General features: G+C 51.5%; 4 protein-coding genes across 4 annotated transcripts; 2 read left to right on the top strand and 2 right to left on the bottom strand.

The window, feature by feature from the left end:
* Positions 1–64: 64 nt before the first annotated feature.
* Positions 65–1,523, top strand: N7462_010584 (putative C2H2 finger domain protein; the record flags this gene model as incomplete). Its single annotated transcript, XM_057082298.1, has 3 exons — positions 65–180; positions 242–1,448; positions 1,506–1,523. 3 exons carry the CDS (start codon positions 65–67, stop codon positions 1,521–1,523), a joined length of 1,341 nt encoding a protein of 446 aa, XP_056929338.1.
* Positions 1,524–3,468: 1,945 nt separating this feature from the next.
* On the bottom strand, positions 3,469–5,783 carry N7462_010583 (putative DUF21 and CBS domain protein (Mam3); the record flags this gene model as incomplete). The annotated part of the gene is made up of 2 exons (XM_057082297.1): positions 3,469–4,558; positions 4,630–5,783. The coding sequence occupies 2 exons, from the start codon at positions 5,781–5,783 to the stop codon at positions 3,469–3,471; spliced, it is 2,244 nt and encodes a 747-aa protein (XP_056929337.1).
* Positions 5,784–6,651: 868 nt separating this feature from the next.
* On the top strand, positions 6,652–7,179 carry N7462_010582 (uncharacterized protein; the record flags this gene model as incomplete). The annotated part of the gene is made up of 1 exon (XM_057082296.1): positions 6,652–7,179. One exon carries the CDS (start codon positions 6,652–6,654, stop codon positions 7,177–7,179), a length of 528 nt encoding a protein of 175 aa, XP_056929336.1.
* A 2,777-nt stretch (positions 7,180–9,956) lies between these two features.
* Positions 9,957–11,247, bottom strand: N7462_010581 (2-oxoisovalerate dehydrogenase subunit beta; the record flags this gene model as incomplete). The annotated part of the gene is made up of 3 exons (XM_057082295.1): positions 9,957–9,994; positions 10,060–10,625; positions 10,688–11,247. The coding sequence occupies 3 exons, from the start codon at positions 11,245–11,247 to the stop codon at positions 9,957–9,959; spliced, it is 1,164 nt and encodes a 387-aa protein (XP_056929335.1).
* Positions 11,248–11,572: the final 325 nt, after the last annotated feature.

Genomic DNA, 11,572 nt, shown 5'->3' with positions numbered 1-11,572 from the left:
TTTTTTGACCGAGAAAGTCGTTCGTCCTTTAGTTGCACACCATATCGAACGTTGAACGGTCATTATGTCGACCAATATTGAACAGGCCTCTGCGGCCCCTCTACCTTACACCTGCAATACCTGTCTTGTTGCGTTCCACAGGAGCGATGCTCAGAGAGATCATATGCGCAAAGACTGGCAGTAAGTTCCCAGTCAGTGTGAATACAGTATAGGAGTCATTTCTAACAACACTGCGTTCTAGTTTATACAATATGAAGCGCCGTATGGCGTCTCTTCCGCCAGTTGCTCTTGATACCTTCAACGAGAAAGTTCTTGCTGCCAAAGCCACATCAAGCCAGGCCGCCGCCAAGGCCTCCTTCGAAAAGACATGCCATCCCTGCCAGAAGACTTTTTACAGCGAGAACTCCTACCAAAACCACATCAAAAGTTCCAAGCACAAGCAGCGCGAGGCCCGCCTCAGTAAGGATGGCGATGATGCATCAGTACTGAGTTCCGCATTTTCTCTAGGCGAGCCCGTCAACAAATCCCATGAGAATGAGGTGGCCAAGGTCACCGATGGTCTTAAATCCACCACTATTCAAGAAGAGGATGATGAGGATGAGGAGATTCAAGGTGGTAAGGATGACTACTCTGTATCTCGCTGTCTCTTCTGCCGTGCCGACTCTGCCGATGCCCAGACCAACGTGGAGCATATGTACAAGGCTCACGGCATGTTCATTCCGGAACGAGACTACCTGGTCGACCTCGACGGTCTTCTTCATTATCTCTATCGCAAAATCACCGAAAACCATGAATGTCTTTACTGCCATGCCATTCGCAACAATGCTGCTGGTGCTCGCACCCACATGCGCGACAAGGGCCATTGTATGATTGCCTTCGAGGCTGAAGAGGAGCAGATTGAGATTGGCCAGTACTACGATTTCCGCAGCACTTACTCTGATGATGAGGACGAGGATGAGGATGAGGATATGGCTGATGCAGGCGGTGTCAAGGTCCAGGGCTCTGATGGAGATGATGAGGGTTGGGAGACTGAAACTTCCGCCTCCTCTGTTGATGGCGATGAGACACACTCGCACCGAAAAGCACCCCTCATCTATGAAGATGAATGGGAACTCCATCTTCCATCTGGTAAGAGTGTTGGTCACCGCTCACTCGCCAAGTATTATCGCCAGAACCTGCACAACTACCCCACCGCAGAAGAGCGAGCTACTCGGCAGCTTGCTATTGAGAATGGCGAAATTGAAGAAGAAGAGAAATCTCGGGGCCGCAACCAAAACCGTGCTCTTATCACCCGCGCCAATGGCGGAACCGGTATGATCGGTGCCAGTGATCATCAAAAGCAAACTGTCGCTGTCGCGGAACGTCGCGAGAGAACCCGTGGCCTTCGCCAGGAGAATCGTTACAAGGCCCGTCTTGAGAGAGCTAACAACTTCCAGAAACACTTCCGGGTATGTATTTTCTTGAGGTTTCCCAATATCTGTATTATATATTAACAACATGTCTAGGATCCTCTTCTCCAATGATCGCCCCATCCGGCTCTCTCTTTTATTGCTGGCAATTACCCACCCTTACCGTTGGCTCCAATATCTGGCCACCGACAAAAGCCTGGCCTTCATCCCGGTGTGCTCATTACCTCTTTACTGGACGATTGCCAGAAGCATTTGTCTATTTCTGAGTAGGAACTTGGCATGCGGCTGGATTTCCCGTCGCGCCTTCCCTCATTCTTCTGCTCGATATAAACCTCTATTCGGGCACGAGATGTTGAAGATGATGTTCCAGTCCGGATTCTCCCTCCTCCATCTCAACTAGAAGGATGTCTTTCAACTCAGTTTTGGGTTTCCGAGTACGTACAAACTCCATGACTATCTCCTGGATTCATGATGGACGTAATTGCAATGCATGGTGATGATCTGAATATTTACGGTAACGCGCATTTCAACAACTGCATATCTGAAGGCGCTCTTATGTATTCTTTGGTTTCCTGGGTAGTTTATCTTCCGTCTAGTTCTTGACTTTCGAATAAACGTGATATTTCCTGCAGCAAAACTTTCGTACCTACAAAACTAAAGAAGCTCAACGACCCACCCTCATACAACGATGTTAACCTCCTTAAACGTTGTGCATTGTGTTGAACTGCTTGCGCATTTCCTTCTAAATATGTGACATGACAAAATTCCCAGTTCCTTGTACATAATCGGTTTTTCCTCTTTCTCACGACCCTCATAAATATCTTCGAGTGCATCTGGATTGACCGCGACGTGTAGATAAAGAAGCGGTCCCTCTTCGTTCTCATCAATATCCACAAGAAAACCGCCCAGCTTCCACGGCGTAAAGTTCAGCATCCAGCGGCACTTATGTCCATTGCCATCAATAAAGGATGAAGGATAAAAAGGATGTGCGTGTACTTGGCGGTAATGGCGATGGGATCAATATAGCCTTTGATAGTGGCTACTTTGAGATCCGATTGAAGTTCACGGGTCATTGCCTTCGTTTTGTTGGGTACAAGGCTAGGATGGGGAATGGTGGAGATCGATGGAGACTTCTTATGTACGATAAATACCACTGTACTCTGTCCATGGTGTAATATTGCCGTCGGCTGCATTATTCGCATTCACTTCGTTAGGTTAAGATTTCGTGAGTCTCTATAATTATCTCCTCACTGAGATCCTTGTCAGACACAAAAGTGACTTAAATATACGAGGCCACATTGGCATGTTGTATGATTTCGCGATGAGTGCGTCACTGTGCACAAAACTGCAGCCGTGTTTATTGGAAGATCATCAGGTAGAATTTTGATTTTTTTGGATTTCTTTTGGATTTTTTTTTCGAAATTGGAAGAATCCATCATCGGTGTCTCTGATGGACTCGGGTATTTCCGCGCCGCGAAAAATTGTCATGCAGAGCTTGATTGTAATATCGTAACTAGTTCCCACACACTCAATCATATTGGTGCCAAAAGACCACCGAAACAATGAATGATAGAATGTGTTCTTCAAACGCGGCCTCTTCGTCGGGTGTCGGTTGTTTTTGCAAGACCGACGAAAGTTGACCTCTTGGTTGGAGATCTTTCCCAGATTCGAAGGTGAAATGAACAGATGACTCGACATGAACGAGACAGATATTTGTGGATCAAACACTTGAGGAACACAGAGATATATATATTCAAGTGGTTGCAGGAAGAAGAAAGAAGTGAGAATTTTCGATGAGTCCATAAGGCATGGTTCACAGATGATGTTCCCGGAAAGGCTTAGTACCGTCTCCAAACATCACCTATCCCATCGTGTTGTAACGGACTTTTGCGGATCAATGATGCAATTTGTGCGTGTCATTGATTCCATGGGGTCCATCATGATGAAGAGAAGCCAGCTTCTTTTTGAACGTCGACCAGTAGGTTGAGGGCTTTGAATAATGGCCAAGGGTTTGAGATTGAATGGTGAATGAATGCATGGGCTGTTTTTCCTTGGATTATTAATGCAGAAGAGGTTGGTCCTCCGAGGAGCCGCCGCCGCTCTTGGGCTTAGAGCGATGCACACGTTTCTTCTTGCGACGGCTTTTCTTTGCGCCTGAAGTGGAATCATGAGGGTCCGAGTGGTGGTCATTCGTGTCGGTCGCACCATCCTGACGGTCAACGTAGGTTGGTGAAGAGTCACGGGTATGGCGAGGGGACGGGGTGGCCTCGCCATCGGAGGAGCTGGTGCCATTGGTGTGGAGGACGACTTTGCGGATTCCGTTCACATCCACGATTTGTTCAGTAATGCTGCCGCTGCGAGCCGGTCCACGATGGTGGTAGATGAACTCGGACCGAGAAGTTTCTGATTTGATGCTCACAGTGCCGCTGCTGCCCTTTCGCGTGGACCCGGAGTGGAGTTGGTCGTCGTGCTCTTCGTTGACAGCTTCAGGGATGGAAACCTGCGGCAGATCTTTGTATTGTTGGGCGTTCGTGCCCTTCGTGACATGATCATGGGAACCGAGGGTGCCATATCCGAGTTTCAACGCATGAGCGCCATCTTTGGCTTCAGCTCCAGAGGTAACAAGTCCTGCGCCAATTCCGCCTTGATAGCCAGTGGAAGTAACTTGAATGTGGGAGTCAGACATACTCTGGCCAGATTCAAAGTCTGTCTGGGCCGATCGTGAGGGTGAATTGCTATTGCGTTTGATTTTCACGGCATGATAGCGAGTTTGACGGGGTCGACTTGCCAGATTGGAAGGACCTAGGTGTTTTAAATGCTCTCTGATTTCGTCCGTTGCGCCTCTTTGGGTGACCCAGGAGTCGGACGGATTGGAGCTATTGTCGGCGTTCTGTTTGCGAAGCTGGAAGCGAGGTGGTGGTGCTTCGACAGAACTGCGACGGCGGTTCAATTCTGATGACCGCGGGAGGGAAGATGGTGTGTTTGTGATCCCATCAAGGTCAATGAGCTCGCCTTCCGTGAAAGAGGAAGATACCAAAGGTGGTTCTTCGACAATTTTACCCTTAGGAACGCGGCTTTTCGGCGCCGGCGCCATTCGTCTGATCGCCTTGTGAACATCGATAAACACATCGGATTCGTCAATAATCTCTCTGGAAAAAAAAAATAGTGAGTAAGCAGTCGTAGAGAAGCGAGTTGGGGAAGGGAAATTGGGGTCACATACTCTCCGATCAATTCTTCAATAACATCTTCCAAGGTAACAACCCCAAGAGCACCGCGATCTTCGCTGGGATATTCGGAAACAAGCACCATGTGCGACTTTCCTTCTTGGAAGAAGTTGACGATATCCAGACAGCTTGTTTCAGGACGTGTCTCTGGTAGGGTTGCCAGGGCAAAGTCTCGGACACGTTTGCAGTCTTCAGGATCGTACGTGATGAGCATCTTTACAAGAAGCATACCAACAAAGTTCAGTGGGTTGTCAGGAGCGTGTATCGGAATTCGAGAATATCCTTGGGAAAGGATCAAGTCCATGGTTCTTTCGTCGAGAACTGTGTCGGCGGACATGGTGAAGACGTCTTCCATCGGAGTCATGATCCTTCCCACGGACTTTTGTTTTAGGTCGAGAACAGCGCTGATGATTGTGACTTCGTCGGAGTTTAGTTGTTCTCCCGCTTCGCCGAGGGTTTGGTGAAGCGTGACGAGGGTTTTCAAACCGGCCTTCTTGTAAATGGTGCCATGATCTTCGCCGAGCAGCTTGTCAAGCAGCTTGGCGACAGGCCAGGCGACCGGGGACATGAGGTACATCAACACCAACACACAGGGAGCCATCCATGCCCCAATGGGGAGACCGTATCGGACGCAGATGGACTGAGGCACGATCTCGCCGAAAATCACAATCAACGCTGTACTTCCTAGGACCGCCGGCCATCCCCCGCCGAGGGTCCTGTCAAGGACAATAGGCAATGTCTCATTGGTGATCACATTGCTGAGGAGGAGAGTCACAAGCACCCAATGTTTGCCCCGCTTGAGCAGGTTCAAGACGCTGGCCGCATTCTTCTTCTCGGACTCTTCACCGGATGTCTGGATCACTTGCAAATACACTTCATCTTGTCCCATCAATGCAATGGTAAGCCCCGCAAACGCGCCGCCACTGAGGACAAGGGCTGCTGAGATTCCCAGGTACAACCATAAGCTGGGATCTGTCGGTTCTTTTGGGGGTTCTGAATCGGGAGATGAGAGGTAGGTGGACAGCACAGGCGCTGCCGTCGTGAGCGGAAGGTGAGAGAAGCTGAGGAAGATGAGCTTAGCCAGTCCCAGCATCATAGGCCGGGCGGCAACGAGACGGAGTGAAGGAGGGGTCATCGTCATGGATATCATCGGAACACCAGAAAGGATATCAGGATATCAAGGGATGTATCAGGATGTATCACCCCTGTATCACCGCGAGCACACAAGAGTCTCCACGAGGTCGAGAAAGAGAGGTTGGGCAGGGTCAGGACATTGCAATTTGTTGACGCCGAAATGAGGGTCGCTCTACGTCGAGGTCGGGACTGGGACGTGAGTAGCGAGAGTCACGAACACAGAAAGTCGGCGGGGAAAAGAAAAATGGAGCTGATGGCACTAGGAAGGAAAAAAAAACTGCGCATAAGGTGGAAACTGGTGATAGCCACCGTTCGGGCGTTTCGTGGCTGCACGAGTTGATCGGGACTGGACTGAATTGGGTTTCGAGGGGGCCGAAGTGAACGAATCGCAACGAGCGGAGCGTGCGCTATCGACACCTGGCCGGTTAGGCTCTCAACCTGTGGGGCCGGTCTCGGCACTTCTGGCAGCTTTCTTTTTCCTTCAACCAGCGGTGCTTCGTCTGGCATGACTAGCACAATCGGCGTCCTCTTCTCCGGGCCAATTTTCTTGCAACACTGCTTTGAGAGCTAATCTGTCGCATCGGATTGGCGAGACGAGGGGCGGCAATACCAGGGGCAGCGGGGCCAGACGCAGCAGCGGGAGGCGGGTCGGTTTCCCGACTGGCCTCGGCCGGCGAAATGGTGACAGCCGCCGCAGCACTGGCGAGGATTGCGCTGCCTTGAGCACCGGGGCCGCTTGGGTCCACTTCAGCGAGGTTGCGAGGCGGGTTCCACTCGAATGGATCCTCTTCAGATACCTCTGACTCCTCAAACATCGGTGGGGGCGGCGGCAGGGGACTCGGGGTGCGCAGCTCATTGCCGTCGACGTCGCGCATCAGCGACTCATGGAGCGCATCCAGGGCTGCTGGGATGTTGCGGAGGTGGGCCCTTACCTCGCTGTCTCCTGCGAAGAAGCTCGCATGGAAGAAAGGGTCGTTTTGGCCCCACGCATCCTCGCATTCCTGGAATGCCTTCTGCAGGCCATTACAGGCGTTCCGGATCCTCTGCAGGCGAGGCTTCTGGTCGCGAAGGTGATCCTGTCGAACCACTCGCTCCTGCTCGATCTCCTGCTTCAGCTTGCGGAGCGGCTCAGGCTCGTGGTGCAGGTCCAGAGGGCCCTCGAAGAAGCTCTCCGGGTCGTCGCGCAATGCCTTGAGCGCGGCAATCTCTGCTTTTGCCATGGAAAGTTGGGCGTGGGCGACTTTCACCGAGGCGTCCGCCTTCTGCATGACAACAGCGATGCCTTGGGCGTGTTCATCCGCCCAGCTCTTGCACCACTCTCCGACAATCGACTCTTGTTCGCGGACCTTGGCCTGGGCCAATCGCTTCTCCTCCTCTACCCGGGCAAGTTCATCCTGCAACGCGGTGAATGAGGCGTCGGTATTGACGCGCTGCTGCTGCAGTTCTTCGTCATTCGCCATGTTGCGGCGGGTAAGCTCATCGACCACTGCATTGAGCCGGGCAACTTCGGCCAGGGCGGCTGCGTGGGACTCTTGAGAAACGGAGCCGGATTGCTCTTGGCTGCTGCGGGCAGCAGCATTGCGAAGACGATTTTTCATCTTCACACATTCCCCTTGGAGGCGCAAGCGCTCTCCGTTGGCCGTATTGAGCGCCTCGAGGGTGGCACGGTCTTGCAGTTCGGCGCGGGCGCGGCTGTCAATCGCATCCTTGAGTTGATGCGTTAGAGCGGCCATGTCCCGCTCCCATTCTGCTGACATCTGTGCAACGACCTCTCGGTCGATCTTGTTGCCGGCGTTTTTGGCTTCCTTGCCCTTGAGCTCCCGGAGTCTGTCCTTGAGTTCAAGGACCTCGCAGGCGGAGCTCTCGAGTTCGGAGCGCAGGCTGGTGACGGTTTCCTCCTGCTTGGCATTTTGTTGCGCCATGTCCGCCTCAAAGAGTGCGCGCAGTTGTTCTCGAGCCGCATCCCGGTGGATGACATTGCTGCCTTCCTGCTGAGATTGGATGAGCACGGCGAGGCGTGACTGCACACGTTCCTCAAGGTGCGTCTCGAACGAGTCGAGCGATGCCTCTCGCCCGTCAGCGAGTCCACGTTGGCGAGCCAGCTGGTGCTGAGAACGCACGAGCTTGGCTTCCCGTTTGGCGAGGTCGGCCTCGCGGGCGGAGAGAGACTCAGCCTTCCCATTGATTAGGAGCGAGTCCCACAATCCACTGCCAGACGTGGGGTGGCTGATTCGGCGGAGCAGCTTCAGCTTGCTCAGTTCGGACTTGGACAGCTCACATGTTGTGAACTCAGGATTGGTCGTCGCCTTGGTGGCGGTCGTCGTGGTGACCTCGGGTAGAGGCACTTCCTTTGGTTCATCGCTGTTTGATCTAGTCAGCCTGATGTGGTCACATCATGGGAGGGAGGGTCATGTCACGTCATTTGAACATGTCAACATATCAACTTACTTCACTGCAAGCAGAGAGCGGCCGATGCGGGCACACACGTCCTGAACCTTCGACTTGGCCCAACGCACCGCCCAGATGTGGCCAAAGGCAAGAAGGCCACATAGTGCAGCACATGCGACGAGGCGGAGGCCAAAGTCCAGGAAGCCCCAAAAAATCACTCCGAAGACCGGGGCAATGAAGTCGGTGAACAGCCCCATTGCTAGGACTGTTTGCGCAAGGGATACAAAAATGTCAAAAGACGTTCAGGACGCTCTTCGGACGGGTTGTCTCGTTGTTGGTGACAACGAGGGCAAGTGTGCGAAAAAGTTGAGGAGAAAAGAAGAGGAACTTGTGTGAGTGTGAGAGGTCTCAATTTATGTTGATGTTATTGTCCCTGGGTATCCCGATTAGTATCTCTCACTTTTGTGCGGTGCCTTTCAGGAAACTATGCTCATGGTTTCATGTCCTTTCACCCTCTATGGCTACCATCGAGTCTATTAAGTCGCTGAAAACTATCTCGTCTGTTGAGAATCACTCTTTCAAGCCTATTTCAAGGAAGAATTGGAATACCAAGTGTTCTGGGTGAGAAATCGGGTTTTATGGATTTTATATTTAGTTCAAAAATCCCAATCTCATAGGACAAACCCCAGGTCTCTTTGTGAAATCTTCAGCCCCCCTACGATCCGATTTGGTTCAAGTTAAGGTTGATTAGCCATTAAATAGTAATCTTCAAGCTTATCTGTCTTGGCCCAGTTTCGTGGGCATTTGAGGCAGTTGTTAGCTTTTGTAAATGTGTCGGGTGGGCTATGCTCGCACAGCATTCACATAGATCAATCTCGGTTTACACAAAGTCTACTCTCAAAAATCGATGTCAGGTCATTGAACTTTGAGCAATCAAGCTCTGGGATACTTTTTATGCTTCCCCCAAGTTTAATCTTGATCTGAATCATAATATGGGCTAGAAATTGCCAATATCTCCTGTTGTGATGGTTCGGGTGTCGTTCATCCTGGCGATTTAAGGTTTTCGGGCCGCGTGAGGGCCTGCCGCAGTGGAACGCCATGCCATCGCAGTCCCGACACGCAATTGCCGATTCTTGGCACCCACCTCGACAGTATGATGTAATAAGTATATTTTCCAATCTGAAAAGCTTCTAACTGGTGGTGGAATATGTTGGAGCCAACCCAAGACAATAATAAGATGGTACAGGCCTGCCTCCAGTGCCGTCGCATTATTCTCTCCACTCAAGCATATGCTCTCTGTACAAATCTTCAGCACAGCCTGGAGATTTGTATCGCCAGTTTTAGGCTCCATATCGATTTACCGGTGCTACAACTGGCAGATTGAACTATTGTTTTATGCCCCTATGGATTAAGAAGCTCAAGTTCATGAAACGTATTTTGAGCCACCTCGTCTGACAATATATCTTTGTTCCATGCACCAGTGTCGCGCTAATGGTTTACAAACACCGGACGACCAAGGCACCGGAGAGGCGTTTACACCTAACCGGACACTCAATTCTCATTGACCTAGCGTCAGATTCTTCCAAGTATCGATGCCCAATGGCGGACTTGGCTTCCCAGGAGGCTCCAGGGAGGCCATTTCTCTACCTAGCGAAATCGTCCGGGCGGTAGTGGAATGTTGATGGCCATAGCAATGTATTGTTTCTATTGATCTCGTTGTTATAGCTTTGTTTGAAGAAATGATATCGAAATGATGCACTGTGATCTATTATGCCGTTCCAAAAGACCTCCCAAAGCCAATTCAGTATTCCAGTGTCCGTTTAACGGCATCGTAGATCCCTTTACAAATAGGAAGACTGGTCAGCATACCATGCTCAAGAGGACAGGCCTTTAGTGAAACTTACTTGCAACATCAGGTAGAACGAACTGTTCATAGGAAAGACCCGTGTGTGTGGTGCATCCGGCAACTCGCTTGACAGGGGCCTCTAACCGGAGGAAAGCGCCTTCCTGCAGAGTTGCGGCGACCTCAGCCCCAACACCGTAGTTGATCATGCTCTCGTGAACTACAACAGCTCTTCCGGTCTTGCGGACGCTCTCAAGAACGGTTTGACGGTCCCACGGGTAGATTGTGCGCAGATCGATCATCTCGATACTCACGCCCTTCATGGTCTTCTCGATGGCAGAGATGGCAGCCGAGCAAAGATACAGAGGTTGCCCGTAGGAGATGATTGTCAAGTCTTTGCCTGGTTTGATTACTTCGGCCTTGCTCAATGGAATAGTGTAGTATTCGTTGGGGACATGTTCAACAGCGGCTCGGTAGAGTATTTTAGGCTCCATGAAGATGACAGGGTCGTTGTGTTCGAAGATGGAGGACAGGAGAAGGCCCTTGGCCTGCGAAGGAGAGCGTGGCATCACCACTCGTACGCCAGGGATATGTGCGAAAAGTGCTTCTGGGGACTGTGAGTGGTACCTATGCCAGACTTTCGTTAGAGGCTACCTTCAAGGCCAGGGAGACGCATCCGCTGTACGTACAGTGCACCGTGCCCGACGGCACCGCATGGCATTCGAATGACCAAGCCACCCACATTAATGCCTGTCCCTCCCTCTCGGTATCGGAACTTTGCCGCCTCGTTGACGATTTGATCGAACGCCGGGAAGACATAGTCGGCGAACTGGATTTCCGCGACGGGCTTCATGCCCTCGGCGGCGGCGCCAATGGCGAATCCCGCAATCCCTTGCTCCGTCAACGGAGTATTAAATACTCGATCTGAGCCAAACTCCGTCTGTAAGTCCATAGAACAGCGAAAGACACCTCCAAATGCCACATCTTCACCGAAAAGTAAGACCTTGTCCGAGGTCGATAGGGCGGTTCGAAGGGCGGAGTTGATGGACTGGAAGAAGTTCATCCGCTTGCTAGTGGCTGCAGCTGGGAAATCTGGGATATTTGATAATGAAGAGGGTGTATGATGTAGCAAGGGGGTGGATTTGTAGTCGATCGGTAAGTTGAGCTTTGCCGCCGGGGATGGAGCTGCGGAATAGCATCGGCGAGAGACTCGAGGGATCAGACCCCGCGCAGCAGGCGTCAACGCCATCTCTGAGTCGTTGAGAGACGAAGGATAGAAATATGTGAGTCCAAGGACATACGCATGAAGAAAGTGCCGTCAGGGCCCTGACTTCACTTTATGGGGTGGCATTTCTCCAGTTGGTCTCGTATCGGGGGGGTTTGCGGGGGATGCGCCGCGAATAACCGCCCGTACAAACAGGCCAAACACTGGAGGCGGCTCCCGAGGCGCTATGACGGAAGAGCTCTTGCTGTTTTCCATGGGAACCGTGCGCCAAAGCTAAGGTGGATGTGACTTCGATCAATCCTAGAAAGTCGGGTTATTCCTGTATTGCTTCATACCATTCAGCATAAAA

This window comes from Penicillium macrosclerotiorum, assembly GCF_028827735.1.
Source record: "Penicillium macrosclerotiorum strain IBT 26536 chromosome Unknown utg000010l_segment0_segment0, whole genome shotgun sequence".
Taxonomy (NCBI): Eukaryota; Fungi; Ascomycota; class Eurotiomycetes; order Eurotiales; family Aspergillaceae; genus Penicillium; species Penicillium macrosclerotiorum.
This window is presented reverse-complemented; position numbering and strand designations above follow the sequence as displayed.